Source organism: Ambystoma mexicanum, chromosome 4p (genome assembly GCF_040938575.1).
Source record: "Ambystoma mexicanum isolate Mex_15411 chromosome 4p, UKY_AmexF1_1, whole genome shotgun sequence".
NCBI classification, from domain to species: domain Eukaryota; kingdom Metazoa; phylum Chordata; class Amphibia; order Caudata; family Ambystomatidae; genus Ambystoma; species Ambystoma mexicanum.
The window spans coordinates 1,150,673,196-1,150,696,690 of NC_090927.1; the positions used below are offsets into that span (position 1 = coordinate 1,150,673,196).

At 45.2% G+C, this 23,495-nt stretch overlaps 1 protein-coding gene across 1 annotated transcript in view; it reads right to left on the bottom strand.

Moving 5' to 3' along the window:
- The window catches only part of AHI1 (Abelson helper integration site 1), a 2,019,384-nt gene that overhangs the window by 1,966,702 nt on the left and 29,187 nt on the right, over positions 1-23,495 (bottom strand). Inside the window, exon 2 of the mRNA XM_069606745.1 lies at positions 3,329-3,402. Within this exon, the coding sequence (XP_069462846.1) occupies positions 3,329-3,338 (10 nt within the window). The 5' untranslated portion in view covers positions 3,339-3,402. The remainder of the gene's footprint in view (positions 1-3,328; positions 3,403-23,495) is intronic.

Consider the following 23,495-nt stretch of genomic DNA (forward strand, 5'->3'; position numbering starts at 1 on the left):
TCACCGCCTGCGACCGCGTGACAGCGCTCCCGGAGCGCCGCTGGCCCCACTTTGCGGGTGCACTGGGAGCCGTCCAATGCTCCGATGGCCTCCGATCATATGATTGTCGCTCTGGGAGACCCGGGGATTTGTGCGACAGTTGCTGTGGCCACGGGGGCCAGAGGGGCGCGCGGAGCGCGTTTACCTGTCCGCCGGACCGGACGTCTGCCTTCTTCTTTTTCTCCTCTGTCAACTCGTCCAGGCTCCACTGGTTCCGTGTCAGCTCAGCGGCCGCCGGACCTCTCGCTGCTCGGGCACCAGCTGGGTGATGCCGACTCCCTCCGGGTCGAGTCAGCGCACGGCGGGCCGCTCCCTCGCCGGCTGCGCAGACGCCCACGCAGGCCGCACCTTGCGTCCGCGGAGAAGGGGGGTGGTACCTTCTTGTGGTAGATTCGCCACACACATCCACAGGATCGATGAAATGAATATATCCCCCTGCTAGGAATCGCTTTCTCTACAAGGGGGAGGCAGCGTCTGTCGGAATACACCCCATGGAAGCAGCGATTTTTCAGGATATTCGTGGGAGCTACACCGAGCTCACAGGGAGGCCGCCATCTTGGAAGGCTCTCTAGCGCCCTCGAGACAGCTTTTCTTACACAACAATCAGCACGCATAACTGTACTTTATACTGTGCCCAAAAGCCACAAGAAAATCCACAAGAAATCTCTCAATCCCGCCAGGGAAGACCCATTGTTTCAGTCATAGGGTCAGTATTAGAGCCCTTTTCACTCTTTGCATATTTATTTCTCAGTTATCATATTTCACACATTGCATCATACATTAAAGACACCACCAATGTCATCAATTTAATAGAGGGCTTAGAATTTGGAGAACAGTCCCATCTTCTTATTACATGTGACCTAGAATCATTATATACATCTATAACACGCAATGAAGTGGTGGTACTTGTAGAAAGACACTTCGAGAGATACCATTCTGAAGTCAATATAAAGACAATGGCCTTCATTGCTTGGTGCATTGAGGTATTGTATCTTTGACTGAAAACTACTTCCAGTTTGATAATAAGTTATACAACCAAGTAAAGGCAGCAGCCATGGCCTCCACTGTAGCCACTAGAATAGCCAACCTTTATGTGAAATTTTAACCATCATACATCAACCACGACTTAAATCCATTCCACAACAACATAGCATCGTGGAAGAGATAGATCTTCTTTCCACTCCCACTTCTCTTCACACAGGTCACGGTGGTTCCAGTGTCAATGAACATTTAATTATCGGCTCAACGTTGCTGTGTCTAATGAGCGAAATTTTGTAGGATAATTGCCTCGTCATGAGCTAAAACTGAAAGTAGGTGCTGTAATTATGTTACAATGCAATCTTATGTCATTAAAGGGACTCTGCAATGGAACAATGTTGACAAGTACATGTCTACAACGACACATCATAGAGGCCTGTGTAATCGGTGGAACTTAGGTACTGTTCTTACACCTCTCATTACATCTAACACAAATATGACTTTCAAATTCATACGAGGACAGTTACATATACTTTTAGCCTTTTCAATTACCATTCATAAGTCACAGGGACCTACACCCCCTTCCTGGAAGGGATTGGTGGTAATTCTGATATTTAAGAAAGAGGAGAGAAGTGACCCTATTAATTACTGACCAATATATACCTTTAAGATCTGCTAGAATGACGTATGCTATGCCAGGAACAGCTAGTATATCATAATACAAGATGGTTACTTAGTCCAGAGCAGGAGATACTTACTGAGGTATCTTTCCTCTCCCTTTCCAGATGTTTTATAAGGCGGAGCTGCTTTAATTTGGCAGTATACTATTTTCCAGCAGCTGGAGGGTGAATGCTGCAATTTATTGTTACACCATACACCCGTATTCAATCAGCCAACTTTCAGAACCAAATAGGAATTCATATTCTTTGGACCCACGACATCCACATAGAACCTTGATGATATTCAATGTTTTCGATATTATGTGGTGTGACATGTGATATGGACCTACTGTACTATTTGTCTGATTTGTAAATTTGCACACCACCTTTGCACTTGGTTTTGTGGTACCCAATATGTTTAAAGTATTATGATTATCAAGTATCATTTTTGTTTGTCCTAATAGGCTTTTAAAAAATAAATCAAATAAATTGTATATGTACTTTTATATGAGGTCAATATGTTTTTATGTCCTTGAGTGTTAAATTACGGGATATTTGTGTTATTGACAATGGGTGGTTCGATGTCATTGTACGGATACAGACTCACCAGAAAGTAGCTTGGACGGCGTGACTGGGTATTAGGAATAGTATTGAAACAAATATTTGGAGCGGATGGGTGGGAATGCCTGGCAAGAGTGCCACACCAGGAGGATAGGGCAGCAGGGAAACCCAATAGTTGCGCCATAGGAAGACAATTGAGCATGGTGTGCGAACCATACAACACAATGTCAAGGTATCAGGTAATATTTTCGCCACCAAAAATATCGCCGTACATGTGGTCGTCGGGAACGGCCATAGGCGATATTTTTGGTGTCGAAAATATTAGGTGCGGGGGTGTCCCCCGCACATAAAAAAATGATGCGGGGGTGTCCCCCGCAGGGTCCATGTGTTATTTTCGCCGCAAAAATATGCCGAAATGTTTGTATAGCGATATTTTTGCGGCGAAAATATCACATGGAACCAATGTCAACTGTGCTGGGGTGTGCAATGATGCATGCCATTCATGTGCACATAATCGAAGAAGGCCATTTTATTTTGGTCTGTGGCTCTGACGCCTAAGCTCTGGTGTCCTATCCATCTGCACTACAAATAATATTTTTTTTTCAATCTGCGGCTTGGTTGACTGACAGTGTTGTCTGTACCTGCAAAAACACATCCCATGCAACGAGAAAGTGCCTCAAACTGCACTTAGTCAATTGCACTTTTGGGAGGCTGACGCCTTTTTGTCCATACCAACATTATAATTGGGGGAAGCACAAAGCTACTGCTACATGCATGCCAAAACAGAAATGCGAGGATCAATACAAGGCACACTGTTCAAACTTGCAAATCTCTGTGTCACCATGATTCGCTAAGGACCACAAGTAAATCATGGCCTTAAAATATGCACTCACGACTAGCCATTAGCAAGGGATAATTGACTCTTGGCGAATAAGGAGTATGCTGTGCGCATGTGGAGATCCGAGGGGGCGAGTAACCTCACACCTGACTGGTAGCTTGCAACTTGACATGTTTATTCCTGAAAAAAAAACATGAAATAGTACAATGCCATCTTAGAGAATCAATCCCCTTCAAAGAAAACAAGGTCTTACCTGTTGGCATTTTGTTTTTCTGCACAAAAGAAGCTGTGACGAATGACAGTGCTCATCAACATTCCATCAATCATCTGCAAAATTCAAGCCGGAACACAAAATGACCATGCGAATGTAAAGATAGAAAAACTAATTCTAGCATTTGAGTTTAGTGCTCACTAGCATAAAAGACGTTCCGTGACCCTAAACTAATAGAGGCTTTCACAGAAGTAATGTCCTTTATTGTGCAGATCTGTTTAGAACATCATCCATGTTTGCTATGAGACATCTGGAGTCTGCATTAGTTAGAGAATCGTCAAGATGTGTGGGCGTTAAATGAAAGTATGTGTTAATGGAAAAGGGAGATGTATGTGAGGAGATAGCAGCATCCAACCCAAAAGTTCATAATATGATTTAAGTTGTGTAACCACGGTTATTACTAGGCGGCTGGTACACCCTTACACCGTAAGTGGTACCGACAGTAATTTGTTATCACCTACACCACATTAAAGTGCGTATGATGAAAAATTGCTGTCAGTCGTCACACTCCTGGGGGAAACCAATGGCGAACGCACAGTATTCCATCTCAAGGTCCACCCTCCAAGCCAGCAGCAAAATAATTTCCGTTACGGAGGGTCCCTATGCAGGGTTTGTCAGCATGACATACTGCCATAATCAAGAACGGTTATAGATGGGCCGGTGGAGCCATTTTAGGGGATTCTTTCTGCTTTCTCTGGGTGTTCCAAAGCATGAAGTCTAGGTTTTGGGTCAGTGACCTCATCGGCTGCAAGCCAGGGAATTATTGCTTCTGGAGTGCAGTCGAAAGGGATCTTTTTCAGCCTCTTAGACAAGAATGTAGCAAGATGGGAGTCCTCAACCTGGCAAAGTGAAACAACCCTAGGGATTAGTTTGCATATTGTGAACCGGGCAACGGGCCTCACTCTCCCTCTTCCAGGATTTATGCTGACTGTAAACCATCTCTCCCACAGAATATTCAGCATCCATGAAAACAGGATTAGGGTGGAGCAGTTTATCACACTTTTCTGCTTATTTTCAAGTAAGCTGAAGAATCCTTTCCATCAGGTATGTTTTGTGCATTGCAAATAGTTCAAACACAGAATTCCTGCAGCACAGCGCTCTGCACCACCACACCTTCAATACCCCCACCAACAGTCCACATGAAGCTATCCATAAGACCAGGAAAAAACACACACCCTCTCCCCCCCCCCCCATTAGCGCATGAGCCCCGCTAGCCTAGGGCTTGCCATTGAAGGCGCCTGGTCCAACACGATACAAAAAAAGCCAAATAAAAGTGCAGCCTACTTGGGAATGAGACCAGGAGATGGATTGCAAGTTGAACAAAGTTTTATATAGATAAAGACGTGCATGCAGAGAACTTTGCTGCCCTGAGAGCGCTCTGCCAAACAATACACAGGCAGCACATTATAAATCGAAAAACGTCATGAATGATGTAATGACATATAGTACAAAATAACAGTTCAAATTGGTTGGCCCACATGGCACAGTATACTGTATAGTTGATGTCAGACTCCAATTGGCTGCTATGGTTGGGGTGGTCAGTTGGCATGTGGGTCAGCTGGGCTCATCTTCGCAGGGTGAAGGTCAGGCTTAGTTCACAAAGTGTTAAAATCCTAACTAATCTAAACTACACAATGGTCCCTGGCAGGCAAAGAATAATGTTGGGCATAAAACCATCACAATATAGATATATGTCCATGCCTTTGTGGGGCACATGTTCATTAGCCCCTCTCCCAGGTGACTTACCTGTGGGGTTTGATCTGTGATTTATTCTCCCCGATGGGCGGGTGTTAGTTTAAAGGAGGATGTTTGATCACACTGGGTTATGTATATAGTGAGCAATTTAGGGGGGATCCGGGGGAAAGGTCTTTCGGGCACTTGCATTCAAAGAGAGTGGAGGGGCAAAGGCTCTGTAGGCTATAACTTCTAAAGGTGTGGGTGAGGTGGCACAGGAAGGTTTGTGGAGACGGATGGGCACGCAGGCCAGGGTTTGCTCCAGTCACACGCAGGGCAATGAGCTCAGCGGAAGAGGGAAGGATACTGAATACTTGCAACAATACATGTCCAAGCTTCTGTGAGAAATGGGTTTGTGTGGAGCGCCAGGAGGTGAAGGGGGAGGCTGGGCTTTCTGTGCGCGGCGCTGGACAGAGGGAGAGATCGATTTTTAGAAATCATGGTGTGGTCTAGGAAAAGATGGCGTTTTAGGGTGGCACAAAATGGAGTCTGTACATCTCACCAGATGATGTTTATCTCCTTTATTTGTGGTTAAGGTTAAGTCCAAATCATAAGAACAGACAAACAAACATGGGGACGTCTCCCGCCATTGGGTAAACATAAGATCCATTTTACGCGGGAATGTCAGGGGGCTCTGAAAATACTGTTCCTCGTTAACACCATTTTTAAACTCGTTGAAGGCAAGTAGAGTACATTTTGTTATCTAAATGGTGGGGTAGGAGCATGTGCTTACGGCTGGTGTCCAACTCCCCAGAGGTCTACCATCTATGAAATCAATCAAGCAGGTACTTATGTAGCACAAAAACCTTCACGAGTGGCATCAGGGTGTTGAAATCACTTGATCTAGCTACCCAGGAGGGCGCAAATCCCATTATCTTTCAGAGATTGCTTTCATAAAAAGAAGAGAATGAAATCTGGTAGTTGCCCTGGCCTAGACGATACACAACTCACACAGTGATCCAGGAGGGTTCCTGTCGTTTTACTTCAGATCTCTTTTAGAAGGACTACTTCATGCACCTCACCTCTCCAAACATCAAGAAAATATTTTCTGATGAAAAACAGAAAATATATATGTGCTCTTGTCAATCTATCAAGTCAAGAACACGCTCCTCTAGCAAGCCTAGATCTAGTTTTTCCAAGAGAACATTATGGGGAGATTACGACAAAAGCTCATTGAAAGGGTCTCAATACCGGTATAATTACTATGTTTTAGTTTCATGTTATACAAATCATGCTCTCTGTCCGGCCATCTGTAGTCATTGTCAACTTGGCTTGGGCAACGCAAACAAATGCAAACAAATGACTACACATACAAGGAGGGACTCACTGATAACCACCCCCCCCCCCACTTCAGCTGCCAAATCCAAGGGGTGGGGGAGGGCATTCTTCCCCTGATCCCTCAGGCTAGCGTCCTCCACAAATCCATGAGCTACGGCGGCTTATAGGAGCTCTGGAGAGCCACATTCTCTCTTTTCCCAGTATAAGTATTGCTCATCTATTGACTACATTCTTGATGTGTACCATCATCCAGTGCAGAGAAGATTATTAAAAGACGATGCCTGCAAGCACAAATTAAGTGGAATTGGAAGGGAATTCAGGGGGTCAAAATCTTTGATATTGGAAGATTATTAACTTAGATACTCCGGTTTATAAGCAAGTCAGAGAATTTATGGCTGAATATTTGAAGTGAACAGTAAGAAGCAATGCTAAGCATCTGGGGAGCCAGACGTTTTGGGTAGGACCTAGTTCAGCCTCTGCACGCTTTTGGTTCCTTCCCCAATAGCAAACATCCCAATTATCAAAAATAAGTAGGAATCTCATGCCAAATACAGTAAGACAGCAGCAGGTAGGAGCCACCCCCCTCCCATCACCAGTATGGCCAAAACATTCACACTATGGATCAAACAAGAGTTGTACGAGCAGGAGAGCAAAAGGGTGCGGGTGGGGGCGGGCAAATGGCTGGTGCCAAGATTGAGGGCAAAGCACAACAATTAGAAATACAGCAGATTGGAAGTGATGTATGAGACCGGACAAAGTGAGGCATTCCGGTAATTCTACTGGATGCTATAAACAGGATGCATTATTGTGATCGCACGCATGTGAATGCCTAATCAATTATAGATCCCGATTAGTATGAATTGCACGCTTCTTTAATTGAGCAGCCTGTTTGTTCCAATTAGAATCATCACTGTTCTCTTAGCTTAAAATATGCTGTGTGTCTATTGCATTTCGCATTAGGTGGTGGGGGGGCGAGGAGGGGAGAGGAAAGCAATAGGTAAAGTAGGCATAGCACAACTCCGGCCATTATTCTCTCCAGTCTGTTAAGAAACTGAATTTCACCTCCTACACTGTAGTTTACTGTTGTGTTCTAATCATGCGGTTTACTTTTCATTTTGCTTATTTACATTTATCTACTACTGGGCCAGCAGGCTCATGTTCAGTTGGTAGACTTGTTATTGTATGTATGTTCCATTGTTCGAAATTCTTTCAATGTAAATATAAGTGATCATCTTGAGCTCCTAGCGAGACTGCTGGACAGCTGTTCAGGAAGGAGAGCCTCATAAGGACATACACAATAAAGAACCCAAGGTTCCTACTCGCCTCTGGTGTCCTGCGTGTTTCGTGATCCTACATTTACCTTTCCAATGCAAATTTAGAACATTCTAAACATGTTCTGGGTAGGGATGACTAGAGCAGATCTTAAGTGAGAAAACAAAAACATATTTTAAAAAATGATGGGTGTGGGTTTTTTGCTTCCATGTATCCCCTGACCAAGCTACCTCGCCTATCTACACCCATGCTACGAAATTAACATTCGATGAGCAGGAGCTAAAACCAGCTCCTGGGTGTCGGGCATCACCCTGTAGATAGGAGCTACCACAGGGGAACTAGGAGCTATCAGAGATGTTTAACTCTTAGTTCATTTTGTATGAACCATTGTGTTTAAATGTATATTAGATGTGTTCTAATTCTTCTTTATTAACATTATCAAACACTCAACATTAATGTCACATTGACATGTTTGGAAGGCACCACTTGGCCCTAGGAGCCAAAAGTAGCTCCTGGTAGCTGTTGGTTTCAAGCTAATCAGGCTCTACTATGCTAGAAGCAGGAGCTAAATAGCTCCATGCACCCCTCAATTTCGAACCCTGTACAACTTACATCTTTACACCACCTCACTTCTATAAATCACATACCCTCACCTTATCCATCTTCCACTTCACTCAACTCCCTTCACCCCGCCATGCCCATTTTCAACTTGACTGACCTCACTACGGGTTAGAGGACTCACCTGGGTTTAGATACTGGGCCTCATCACGATTTTGGTGGTATACCTGACTGGGATACCTCTCACTTTATTTGCGTTAGCATCCACCCGTCCAGCGGTATTACCGCTGGATCACCGGTTGGGCGCTAAATGTTGCTCCCCCATTACCCGGACCCAATGAGGAATTTCTGCGCAATTACTGCACTGTAATACTGGCGGTGGTAATTGTGCCGAAAATGGGCATTTTCCCAGTGTGTAAACACGCCGGCCTCCAGATTGGGCGGAGCAGTAAATGCGGCGGTAACTCCATTACCACCGGATTTAAGGGCTACCACCCAACTCAACATACAGTCCATAATGTGTGTTGGATATCTGAGTGTTACACATGTGGATACTGTGTCTGACCCTTTTGTAATGGCAGACCCTGTGATGATAACATCTTACGATATACCGGAACCAATGATGTCGACTCTTCTTACAGAGGGGAATATAAAGGACTGGTGAGATTGACATGGAAGTAGGAGCAGATCCTGAAAAGTAAGCTTCCAGAGCGGAAGCCCTTCTGAGGTGCAGAGGCACGAGGCAGCATTGTACAGCCAGTATGCAGACGAGATGCCAAACAGCCCACGAGAGACGTGCAGCTCCTACGCGGCACTGCACAGCAAAGCCTTGACTGCTTCCCCTAGAAGGAACCCACTGCGACAAGCATAGTAGTCTGCTGCCGAAAGCAGTGAAGCCAATGCACTGACAATGGAACAGACAGGACAAGCAGAAAAAGGGCGCCAAGGAAACCTCGAAGTGGTTCCACAACAGCCGAGGAGAACGCCTCCGCAGAGGAACGCTGCAGCAATGAATCAGGTAAACAGGGGTTCCCTGGAGGAAGAAGGGGAGACCCAGCCAAGCCCCAAGCAGGACCAAGAAAGACTAAAGAAACCCTGTGACGGGGGAGACTAACCCAAACTGGACTAAGAGAAAAGATACTAGGGTCAGTGAAGAACTTGAAAAACCCCAAACTGGGGAGAAAGAAACAGAAACCTGAACAAGGGTGGCAGCGAAGCCAGCCCAAGCCGGAGCAAGAGAAACAGATACCCAAACCAGGGTGCAAGCCGAGAAAGCCCAAGCCCACAAAGGGGTGAGAAACCCCCAATAGCCCACGAGGGGGTGAGAGACCAAATAGCAGAAACAGCGTTGAAACCCAAGATTCTCCAAGTTGGGGTGAAAGACATTAACAGTCACAGAAACACGGACAACCAGATTGCCTGTGGAGAACCAGAAGGAGTCGGACACACGTTGGACATGTTCCTATTCTTTATTTTTACAAAAATAATAAAAAGGCCTATCTTGCCCTAATGCAATGGGGTTTTCTCTGCCTAATCACACTAACTAAAAGGTGCTCGTCAGTCATCCAACACAAAACGTCCTCCATCCAACAATCTAATCCTATCTCGCCCTACCACTTAGAACAAACGACTAAATAAGGTAGCTTCCCTTTAGCCAGGTCTCTCCGCTTTCTCGAAGGATTTCCACAGTACAATGGTTCCCAAAATGTGGTATGAAGTCCATATTACTTTTTCATCTGGGTTCAGTAACCCTCACTGATGAATTTATGTAGCTCTTGATATCTGCTTAAACAAACATTTGATCTCCGGGAACTTGCGAGACCCTCTAGTCTCCGTCATGCACTTCTTATGTGGATAGTCTTTTCCCTTCCTTCTTAGCAACTTAAATCTTTTTACTTTTTTTTTTTTTTTTTTTTAAAAGCTTTATATGGAAAGTGTTTCACATTGCTGCTGTCTACTACTTTTGTTGCATCAATAGTAGAAGATGCATTCCTGCCTTGGACATCAACAAACATTATACTGCGATGAAAACAGTTAATAATACATCAAGTTCTCAATGTCTTTTGCATTCGCCTGGACAGACATTAGATAACTGCAGTATGGCGGCCATATATCTTTCGGTTTGCAGTTCATTGGCTGTAGCGAGGACCAGCGTTCCTCCATATCTGCTGCCCATGTGACTGCTCTCAGCCACTGGGGCACCGTTGGACTGGCAGGGCGGAGTCACAACAGCAATATACAGCGCACTACCAGTAACATGCACAGGCCTGTCAGTCTACGGAGACTCCGTCGTAAATGTTCAAGTTGATTAAACAAACAGTTGGCTGGGATAGGGTCTAGTGTAGAGTTCAAAATAATAACTGGCATAGTGCCACAAACCCCCACCCAGTATTCCTCCAGTTTCAGACAACTCCAGAGCATGTGAAGATAGTTCGCTTCATTCTTGCTACACCTTGGGCATAAGGCGGGTTGGGTGTGTGAGAAGTGGTGTAGCCGTGCGGGGGTGTAGTGGAACTGGTGTAATACTTTGAATTGCATTAACCGAAATCTAGAGATAAAGGATACTTTGCGGGTCTGCCGGCACATGGACTCCCAGGCTTCATCAGTAATGTGTTCCCCTAAGTCTTTTGACCAGGGCTCTTCAGGCTTCTCCAGGGGTTTACAATGTCGGTTCTGCAGTATGTCATACAATCTGGCCACCACCCTGCTCATGGAGGTTCCCCTCATGATGGTATCTAGCAGTGGTTCATCAGGTGGTTTTACCAGGAATGTATTCCAGGTTCCCTTAGCTGCTCGGCAGAGCCCAGCATATTGCAGCCACTGTAAAGACTGCCTTTGCAGGGGTTTAACCAAGTCTCGAAAATGCAATGAAGGAATCCATGCTGTACACATCGCCAATTGGTGCATACCCATCTATTGGCCGTTGGTGTGCATCAGCCTTGCTTACCGTAGGGAGTGAAGGAAAAATGTTCCAAAATGGTAGGCCTCTATGATACGGTCTGGGGATATCCAAAGTCTAACCTTTTACTTCTGAGGTTTTCTCTTCCCCTCTGTTGGGGTATCTTATACAGTTTTGCTTTACTTGATACACCCCCTCTTGGTTTCTGCTTCAAAGGTCTTTGAGTTTTTATAATTGGTGCTTGGGCTCAACTCAGGGTTTTATCAAAGTCTTTCATCAAAGAATGCCAGTATTCATTACAAGTTACATTAACCAACTCTCTTAAACGCGTCCAAAACAGGGTTTACTGATTTACTCAGGTTTTAGCCTCAATATTGCAGTTCCTTCTGTAAAGATCACGCATTCCCTGTTGCCTCCCCCTTATCGGAATCACCGAGGTACCTTCAGTTAGCGTGGGTTGATCCATCAGGCTCGGCGTTGAGACGCATTTGCCTTGGATCTTCTCTGCCTCTAGTTTGTCGCTAGTCTTCAAGGGTCACCCTCCTTGTTCTGTTAACTTGTGGCACTTGGCGCAGCTTTGCAGATGGGAGGGACCATTCCTCTAACTTGTTTGGGTCTCTGCGTTGTTAGGTGGGTCCCCGACCCACCACGATCTCCTCGACAAACTATCTCCAAGCTCAGTTCTAACCCACAGCACACTACCATGCGTTGAGCACGTGCCCCTTTTTTAAAACAGCATTGAGGTCTGCGACCACATCCTGGAGAATAATTGTGATCTTATGGCCATTACAGAATCAGGCCTTACTCTGGACACTCCATCCTCAGCTCTACTAGCCTCCCCCCTCCGATTTTACAATTCACAGAGCAGATTTTGTGAATGGTAGAGGTGGATGAGAGGCTGCCATTATAAACAACCGTTTCACTTTGCATGTGAATTATCACACCCCTTTAGATGGCTATGAAAGCCTTCTATTCAAAATTAAGCGGAATGAGAATAGCTCCTTGACAATTTTTATCATATCGTCTACCCCAGATACGTCATCCATTGAGGAACCTATAAATCTGGTTACGTCAATGACTAAGGCAAACACCTGTGATTGTTCTAGGTGATTTTAATTTATGGGCCAATGAAGCTAGTGACAAACAGGCAGCCTCTCTTTTATTAGCACTGAATTCCATCAGGTTCAATCAGATGCTTTCTGCATCCATAATGCAGGTCACACTATTGATTGGATCCAGACACATTGTGTTTCCATGTCTTACATGCCATCATACGGAATTTAAAGAAGATTATCCTTATTGTGTCAGCTTTTAACTAAACATAGACCAGTGTATACTTTAATAATGCCAATGATTTGGCCTGTCACCTCATCGATACCATCAATGTAATCGTGGATGACCTTGCCCCTAAAAAACATTGAATGGTGAAATCCAAAACCAACAAACGTACCTGGTTTAAAGCCTCCATTGCTGATCTACGGCATCTAAAGAGGAAAGCTGAGTGAGAGTGGAAAAGGAACTCCCCTCTTCTCTTTCATTCTCTATACAAACAAGCTGTTCTTAATTTGAAGAATGAGGTAATTGACGCCAAATCTCAAAGTCTCAATAACAGGATTTCCTCTGCAAAATCTAACACACACAAGGCATTCGCAATCCTCAAAGAATTTAAAGGAAAATCTTCAGATGAAACGACTTTAGTAAAGGACTCAGCTTGGTGTCAGATAATACACTATGAGTTCAATCAGAACATTTCTGGACACCTACAATCCATAGTAGCTCAGTTTAACTGATCAATCTCTAATGCCAAATTATTCCAATATTTCCAACATTCCAGACCATGCCCCTAGTAAGGAACATGAGCAGGTTTTATTTCAATTTAAACCATGCTCTGAGGAACATATCCTTAAAACAGTGGCTGGTATGAAATCGACATTCTGCTGAGGGGTTAGTTGTCCATCCAGTATTATCAAGGACTGTATGAAGACGCTTGTGCCATGGGTTACACGTCTTGTCAACCTCTCCTTTTCTAAAGCAAGCATACCCTCAATCCTTAAAGAGGCATGGATCTCCCCCCTCTTAAAAAAAAGCATGCTGGATCCCAATATAGCAAAGCATTACCGCCCCATTACTAATGTTGCCTATTTGTTGAAGATTTTGGACCGCGTTGCCTATAGTCGATTGCAAAGTTTCCTCGAAAGTAATAACCTTCTGAATCCAAAAACAGTCTGGCTTCAGGTCCAGAAACGGGAAAGAGACCGAACTCTTGGACCTGAAGTCTAATATCGCCAGTATTTTTAATCGTGGTAGGCCAGCACTACTTCTGCTACTGGATGTGTCTGGCGCATTCGATTCAGTTGACCATTCTCAGCACGTTACCAGACTGATAGAACAGGTTCATTGCTCTCCTTCTGCATCCAAATGTGTCTCCTCCTTTTGACCCAGAAAGGCCAGAGTGACCTAGATGATGCTAGTTACACCCCCACACTAGTTACATGGAGTACCTGAGGGGTTGTGCATTTCACCCACACCGTTTAATATGTACATCATGCCCCTTTTTGCACTTCGATGGCCTGGGTCTCTAGTATACCAACTACGTAGATGCCGCCCAGGTCATAATTGAGCTGTACAGCTGTCATAACGAAGATACCTCATCTGTTAATGCCATCCATCAAGCTATTAACAAGTAGATGGTAACTAACTCCCTGGCATTGAATGCCTATAAAACAGAGCTGTTAATCATAGCATCAGGCAATAGAATTACAAAACTTGGCTCTGATTATGAAAACTTTTGTTATTGCCGGTAACAATCTAAGTATCCATGTCCGTCAAGACACTAGGTGTCATTTTTTATGCTGAACCGTCAATGAAGCTACATGTGGCCCAAGTACGAGCAGCCTGCTATACCACCAAACTGTTGAACTATATGCGGCCCATACATCTCCCTAAAAAGCAGAGACCTTCTGGCCACAGCTTTGATTAACTGTCACCTTGATTACAGCAATAGTCTTCTAGGAGGAAACTCTAAAGCTAATCTCAATATGCTTCAAGTTGCCCAAAATCGTGCCGTTAGAGCTGTGTTTGGTCTCTTTAAAAGAGATTGCGTAACTGAGGCCAGAAGGGAGCTTCAATGGCTCCCAGTTAAACATAAGGTCACTCAAGATTTTGTCGCTGACCTATAAATGTTGCAATAAGGACTCCCCCACAATACTTACGTGATGGACTCACCTCCCTCTCACATCCAATCGATTTCTTCGTTCATATGACCCCACTAAACTTGCACAGCCAAGATTCAAGCTCACTAGATTTGGTGGCTCTACATTTAATGTTCAAGTACCAGAGAAATCTGAGAAAGGCAAATTCACTTGCCACCTTTAAGAAGGGTGTTAAGACACTTTTCTTTAACCTTGCCCATGATTAAGTAGCACATTGTTCCAGCTTCACATGCTCTAATTCCATCTGTGTTACGTCTTTTTTGTTATTTTATGTGCTTTGAGGCCTACGGGCGAGTTAGTACGTTATACAAATTATAAATAAATAAGAGAAGGATAAAAACAGAGACATTGGATAACCCCAAATTGCGAACTGCACAACCAGGCAAACTGCCTGGGACAAGTGATAAGAATATTTTGGTGGGGGTAAGAAACCAACCACCTTTTCCCCAACTTAAGGGAGAGCCCATTTGTCAGGCCAAATTAAGTTTAATTTTTCCAATAGTGGTAGGGACAAGCAAAAGATAGATTCGCTTTTGGGACAGAGGACTGAATAGATTTTAAGACCTACTGATGAGCACATGATCTTTCATTTCATTCATTTATTTTGTAAAATAGGAGAACACCACCTCCATTACGAGTAGGGCGAGTATAGACCTAATTTCCTTATATAAAAATGATCAGTTGCAAACATGACTTCTTGTACGTCTCCTATGTCTGACTTTCCATTATTCCCACTATTGAGTGACAGCAAAAGTAGAGGGGACATACTGAACAAAACCTAGGTAGTACAGACAAGATGCTGCAGGGAGAGAGAAAGATGTGTAGACCAGTATATCTTCACCTTGTGTGCAAAATGTTCAATAAAAGCTTCTCTAAAGGGCTTATGAGCTGCTAGCAAAATGAACGTGCTGCTACCCTGAAAGGTCTGATGCATGTCAGAGGGAATGTGAGAAGGCGGTATCTGCGTTTAATGCGTGATGGGACTGACTCAAGGTTAGATCATTGAAAAAACATGACTCAAAACGAACTATGCTGTAGCTAGAAAGTGTCACGACCCTCGCCCAAAACCCCCTCAAGCAAATCCATTGGCCAGGTGGAGTCAGGACTCGGGCCTCTAGAGCCTCGCAGCCTCTTCAAAAGCCCTCATGGGGCCAGTCCTGGCGCCTATGGCGCCAGGCTCATACACCATGAAAAACAATGTGCTTGGGAACTACTTTGTTGTATTGTCAGCCAACATGGAGGCATCCACATAGCTTGGTTCCTAAGAACCAAGCTATGCGGTCTAGTGTTTTGGGTGTGGTAGCCTAGGGACTACTTTACCTGGACTATTTTGTTGGGGCTATTTAAACCACACCCGAGCAAGACAACACGCTTCGCGTTACTTTGCAGCTTGCAGCGTGACGCTGTCATGCCGCCGTCATTTGGTGGCCGCTGGCGGTTATGGAAGGCTTGGCGTTGGCGGCGCCATTAGATGTTCCGTGTGTTTTTTCTTTTCACTTCCTGGTTTGGCGGTCTAGTCTTTTTTCTTCTGTGTTACTTTTCCTTCCGCTTCCTGGTTTATCGGTCTAGCCTTTTCTCTTGTTTCCGTATTTAACCACGCCTCTCTCTGGGCTCTGTGCGTTGCAACTAGTTTCTTTTCGCTTTGTTGCCGTGCTACTGTGTTTCCTGTACTTCCCCTATTACCTGGTTTTCTCAGTTACTAAAGCAGTGATACTTTCTACTGCATCTTCCCTTCCTTTGTTCCTGTTTACTCCGTTCTATAGATTCCCGTTCCTTTCGGGGCTCTTCTATTCCTCCCTGTTTTCCGGATCTCGTTCCGGTATCTGGCAGTGGTGTGTTTTCCTCCATCCCGGGTTTTCCCGGGCTTCTCATGCTACAACTTCAAATACGACAGCTTGACTGCTTCGGAAAGACTTTCCTGTCTTTTACCTGCACTCCGGACTCTCCAGTCAACTCCTCCAGCACGCATTGTTATCAACAACATCCGGCGAGAGGTTTTTTTAAGCGGCTGCTTTTTTCCTCTCTTCCTGGCGTCTTCGGGACGGGGCCGGCTGTTTTCCTGTTTATCAGGGAATCAGGGTGGCTTCTTCCCGCGGACGACCTTATCTCTTCACAAAGAAGAAAAGACCAAAAGACAAGTCCTACAGACGAGGAAATCATCTGGAAGAAACAGGTGAGGAGAAAGGGGAGGAGGACATAGACTTATCTGATTTGGAGGAATCTCCGTTGTATCCCAACACTTGTGACAGACGCTCACCGTGTCCAGCTATTCCCTCGAACCTCGGAGAAGCAGAACCTGAAAGGAGACAAAAGGAACATAATTAGCAGCAGCATCTTACCTGCAGTCTTCATCTTTAAACACTCGCAGCTACTGAGAACAGCTTCCTCAAATCTGCACGCCTCTCGGACAGAACAACGTGAAAGAGGAAGATAGATGCAATATTAATGAAAGCAGTAGAGGTATTTACAAATTACGAACTGCTCAAAAGGCTTACCTGGCTGGTCGCCTCTCGGCTGGCACCACTCCGGACATTCCACTCGCTCTGAAGAACACTGCGACCTACAAGGAAGGAAAACACAGGTTAGCAAAGGCAAGACTTTGCAGTGCTGCGCATAGCGCTTACTTACCGCATCATAGCTCTCTTAATGTGCCATCATTTACCAGCGGGGCTCAACCAAGCCAGTTTGCCGCGCTGAAGCTCTGCATCCCTAAGGGAGAAAAAAAGACATTTTAAACAAAGAAAGGCATGCAGGATAGCAACAAAACTAAAGAACAGCAATAAGACCTCCCTGAACAATATCAAACAGGCCGGCGTCAGTGAAGTAACTGGACTGCCCATGAAAGACTGCGTGCCCCTGTAAAGAAGGCAGGTCGGAGAGCACGCCTAATTCTACCACAAGACAGAACCTTCCCCACAGACCACATCAGGGCAAAGCTGAGAAGCATACCAGCGAGTAACCCGGCTGGATGGCGTCCCTGTGGATACCAGGTGAGCGTAATAGAATGCGAAGCCTACCATAACAAATTCACCTGGGCACCATGGAGACATCAGAAATGGACCAATTGGCCCAATTACTAGGAGAGCTTCGTGCTGAGGTCCATTCTGCCCGACAAGAGACTGATGCCCTCCGGATAGACCTAATAGTGACCAAAGAACGCACTAAAGAGATTAGCAGGCAATACTTGCAATCACAGGCAGGACAGACGCCTCTACCTGGAAGCAATCCAACGATGCAAAACCCTCCAAACCACCCACTCCGGTACAGATCACGTTACCTGGAACAGTGCCCCCGGCACCACCAGAAAAGTTCTCAGGCGACCCACATTAAATATGCGGCATTCATCAATCAGTGCCGCCTTCATTTTCTTTGTAGGCCAGGAGAATTTCCAAAAGACCAAGCTTGGGTAGCTTTTGTCTTATCATACCCGAGTGGTAGTGCAGCAGATTGGTCAGTGCCGTTGGTAACCCATACGATCCTCCATTACATGACTTTGGGGGGTTCCAGAGAGAAATGGAAAAACGTTTTGCTCGCCATACTCAGGAACAAGCAGTAGACAATGAACTCTTGTCCCTCCGACAGGGGAATCAGGACTTGTTAACGTACATTGCTACCTTCAACAGGCTGGTTGCCGAAGCTGGGTGGCCAGAAAACAAAAGAACCACGTTATTCCATCGAGGCTTACGAGGCGAATTAACCCTTTAAGTGCCAAGGGCGAGGTATCTCGTCCTTGGCAGTGCACATGCAGTGGCAAGGACGAGATAGCTTGTCCTTTTCGGCACCTTGTTTTGAGCGATCCCTGCAAAGCAGGGATCGCTCCAAACTGTAATCCAACCCCCGGGCTATGTGAGGGGGAGGTCCCCCCTCACTGCCAGGGGGCTGGATTACCTTCAGTTTCACATCAGCGTGCGTAATGGCTGGGGGGGGGCACCTCATGCTGCCCTCCCTGAGCCTCCTAGGAAGGGCTGCATGATGTGCCCCCCTCCGTTCGGTGTGGGTGAGGAGAGGGCCACCACAAATGGTGGGACAGGCCCCCCAATAGATGGGGCAGTAGGGTTTGGGCACCCTGGGGGCAGTTTGCCGTACTAATGTGGCCATCTGCACCAAGCAAAGTTGGGTAAAAAAAAAAAAAATACAAATTCATAGGCTGCTTTTTAGGGGGGGGCTGAGGGGCACCCTAAATTGGCAGCGAATGATGTACTGCAACGGGGGGTGGCTCTCACCCCCCCACCCCAAATGGAGGGCCCCACCTCATGCAACCCTCCCAACATCGCTTGTTTGCAAAGCTTGAAAAATGCTTTTTGCACGTCACCGAAGTAGAATTTCTTGATTTTATCCTTACTCCAGGAGGCAACAGAATGGACATGCACAAGGTAGATACCATTCTGAAATGGCCTTCACTGACGTCTCTGAAAGGGGTACAAAGCATGCTGGGCTTTGCGAACTTCTACCGCCGGTACAATATGGAAAGTGGACACGCCCGAAGGCCATGGCTAGTGGGTCCCAACATAATCTATTGGGGCAACATGTCAAAGGGTGCAATGTGGAAGTCCATGACTAGTGCGCCCAAAAGAATCCTAGTGCCATAGTCATGGCCAAAGGCCATTGCTAGTGGGCCCATTTAGGAAACCTATTGGAGCAATATGTAGAGTGGCCACAGCTGAGGATAGTAAAATACACAGTGGGCACGGCCAAAGGATGTGCTCACTGGCCATGGTCGAAGACCCTTGCTAGTGGGACCCAAAGACATGTACAGTGGCCACGGCCAAGTGGGTCCAAAAGAAACATATTGGGGGAACATGTACAAAGGCCATGATAGTGGCCCGGTAGGGATATCAGTGATTTAACCGAGGCGCGAAATTGAGAATTCAACATTGGCAAATTCGAAATGCGCCCCTCAACCTCCCATCACTCAGCAACGCTGGTTCCCTTCACTTATGTGGATGGGAACCGGCGCTGCAGGGTCCACTTTTTTTTGTACAGCCGAAATTCGAACAAATATACACATTTTATTTTTGTTTGAATAATGTCATGGACACCGCCCGGTAGGGTTTTAAAATATACAGTGGGCACAGCCAAAGGCCACGATCGCTCATGGCTAGTGGGCCAGAAATAAATGTATACTGGCCACGGCCAAAGGCCCTGGCCACCTAACGAGTCCAAAAGAAACATTTTGGGGGAACATGTACAGTGGTCACTGGCCATGGCCCGTTAAAGAACTATGGTATAACAAACCCTTGAAATTCACTGAAATAAACCCTATTTAATCCTGTTCGAAAAGGATGACGTTAGAGACCATCCTGGGGTCATTTGATGATCATCAAACTACACTAGAAGTCATTCCCACATCATCAGATGTCATTGAGCTGTTAAAGTCATCAGCAAATTTCTCAGATTGGTGGGTGATGATTTGGGGATGCGCTTAGGATGACTTAATGAATATGCTAACATCATCCCTATTTTAGAAAACTCTTTGTTCCTGATGCTTTTAGGATGACTTGCTGATCCCTTCAAGAGCACTGATTGCCATGAAACATGTTTGTTCTTGATGATTTGGGGATGACTTCCTTATTCCTTCATAACAACAGAGTATGTAGGATGATATGCAGACCAATACAGATTGTCATTCCTCTTTTGCTTAGTTGCACTTATGCTGAATGACCCCCCAATGTGGCAAGGGTAAAGCTTTGGACTATGTTGGTCTAAAGTGGAAGGCAGAGGCCTAAACATAGCATGTACCCCCTGGGTGAGATTCCTTTGCCACCCAGTCAAACCCAGGCACCCAGCACCCTCACAATCCTCAATGTGGCAAGGGTAAAGCTTGAGATTATGTTGGGCCAACGTGGAGGCCAGAGGCCTAAACATAGCATGCACTCCCTGTGCGAGAATCCTTTGCCATACCAGTTAACCCAGCACTCTCACAATCGATACATTTCCATGCTGACTGCACCAATATATGCCAGTATTCACATGTAATCCTTCACACAGTATTCATATTTGCTTTGTGCATTATCCAACAATCAACAACCATAACCAAAAGGACCTCGAGGATTTAAAAAAACTAAACAAAAGATCCAAAAAAGAAAGAAGCAATAAACAAGCAACCACAAAGTCCTATCAACCAAGGTCTCAACTAACCACAACCTACCAAATATAAGCAACAAACCACAAACAGCAAAGACTAAACCCAAAAGATGAGGAAATACACTAATTTAAAGAGGACGCCCACTCAAAGGAACACAACCCACACATCATGCCTCGCCACAAGAAAGACAAAGAAGCCAGAACAGACAACAGAAACAAGAAAACCCAAGCTACTCGGCAAGGCATCGACCAGCATGATCCCACAACTCCAAAAACATCAGAGATTGCCCAAGGAGACATAGAAATAACAGAGCAAATACAGACTACATTGCTCGCTACCTGTCCACATACGACAACGTGGTAAACAAAAACGGCACAGCAACAATGAACTGACAGTCAACAAGCGTCATGAGTACAGACCTAACCAGGACACCGAACGGAACACGACAATTAATAAACCATCCCAACCCGGTCTCCACCATGGACAATGCCCGAACCAGAACAAGAGACAAGTTGGAATCCATCATTCTACACCCCTATATCACCAAGACTGCACTGCAACAACAGTGGTGTAGCTACCCTATTTACCACACAGAACGAACCGGCACAAAGCAACCCCGCCATAAACCTTATCTGTCTACTCGACAAAGAGACTGACCAACAAAGAAACACCCCACTCAACAGACAACTGGGTAAAACCAAGAACACAACGGTCAGAACAAACAATACTAACAAGCACCCGAAAAGGAAATCAAGCAAATTATACTGCAGCCTCCTCAACGTTAGATCTATGGCAAAACACTGAACAGAAATCAATTACCTCCTAAGCGAAGGAGGTACAGACATGCTCTTCCTTACCGAAACCTGGCTATCAGACAATTATAAAGGCATCGAAAACAAAGCAATACCTGACAATTATAAATTAATACATGCCAACAGAGAAAACCGAAGAGGAGGAATCGCAATTACACACAAAAAACATGCCCAAGCATCTTGAATCATCACAACCAACACGGAAGACTATGAATCCCTCCTAATCAAGATGGAACTCAACGACCAATCCAACATAGTATTCCTCCGGATCTACAGACCACACTCTTACAAATCCCAACTTTGCAACAAAACCAGCAGACAAGGTCACCATGCTATCGAACCACTATGACAACCTAGTCATATTGGGGGATTTCAACATATGGTTTGAAAAAGAAAATGTGTACACAGCAAACTCACTCTACGCACTCCTGGAAACCTTGCAGTTCAAGCGAATAGTAAATGGATGCACCCACCATGCTGGACACACCCTGGATGCAATTTCCTGCAGTGAAGAACTATGCGCATCGTGCCACCTACACCAATGGCGTGGAGTGACCACTAATTGATAGCATTCTACATCACACCCCAAACCCGCCTACTGGACGGGAAGGAATACTCCATACCAGCAAGAAAAGAAACTGTAAGAACTTGGACCTAGAGGCTCCATCAAACCTTCTAAATGCAACCGTTGCAAGCGAAAGATATACTACTGATACAAACATAGATACAACAGAAGACACACTCAACAATTGGATCACCAAGGCCCTTGACCAATTAGCACCAGCTAAAACATTCAAAGCAACAACAAAAAATTGGCAGCAAAATGGTTCACAGAAAAACTGAAAAACCTCCAAAAAAACAACTGAAAAATGGAAACAAAATGGAGAAAACAATACACCAGACAACACACCATATGAAAGACAACTGTACAAAGCAACCGCCCTCAAAAAAACTCTACTACGCCACAAGAATAGAATCTGCAAACATTCCACAGAAAGAACTCTACAAAATCATCAGACATAAAAAATAAAACTCCCATCGCCCCTACACAAACACTTTGTTACAAAATCACCAACCTCCTGAGAGTAAAATAGACACAATACAGGAGATCATTAACCTAGCCGGGGCAAATACAACCACTGGACCACAGACACCAGACGAAACACAGAATACAGCAAAACTCATCTGCCTAGAACCAATCACAGAGGAAACCTTCGCCACACTGATCAAGGACACCAACCTTGCAGGATCTCCAAGGGACCCCTGCCCCCGCACGTGTTCATAGGAATCCTCAACCACAGAACCCCAGTGACAAGCTTCCGGAACCTAATGAATCTATCACTCAAAAGAGGAATAGTACCGTCCTGCTTTAAATCAGCATATATCAAATCACTGATGAAAAAGGTCATAAAGCACAGAAGACCCAAGCAACTGCAGACTGATATCCAACCTGCCCTACCCAGTCAAGATTTCTGGAGAACCACCTCTACAAAATCCATTTTGAACACGTCGAAACAAACAGAATACTCGACCAATCACAAGTTGGCTTCAGACCGAAGAGAGGAACAGAATTAGCACTTCTATCGGTATGGGACGACATGAAAATAAAAGCAGACAACACCCAATCAGCACTCCTTCTATTGGACCATTCAGCAGCTTTTGACACAATCAGCCATGCAACACTAATAAAAAGATTGATGGAATGTGGCATACAGGAATCCACACTAAAGTGGCTTACCTTATTCCTAACAGACCGAACGGAAAGAACCTACCTACCACCGTTCACTTCAAACAACAAAAATATATCCTGTGGAGTCCCACAGGGTTCCAGCCTCTCCACTCTACTTTTCAATATCTACCTGTGCCCACTGATAAAAGTCATTCGATCCCTCGTACTTACCGCCTACAACTACGCAGACGACACAACGACCTACAAATAGAGGCAAAATACCACAAAAAAAGGATATCCATCAGAACAGCATTCTCAGGTCTAATTGCGAACAACTGGAACATGCCCAAAGTAATTAGAACCACAGAAGAACACATCACCTTCAGGAAACTGCTCAAAACCTCACTACACACCAGAAAATGACAACCTAGAATGGACACGAGCAACAACACCACCACCACCACCACAGACAAACAACTAGAGAGGAGACAAGAGGGGCCAAAGAACCACAAACAAGAACCTGGCTAGATACCATCAAGCAGCATCCAAAGGGCTGCCCCAGAGAGAGACCACAACAAAATGACCGACTTTACTAACCCTCTTCCCTTCCTGCTCCTCCCTCATAATTGA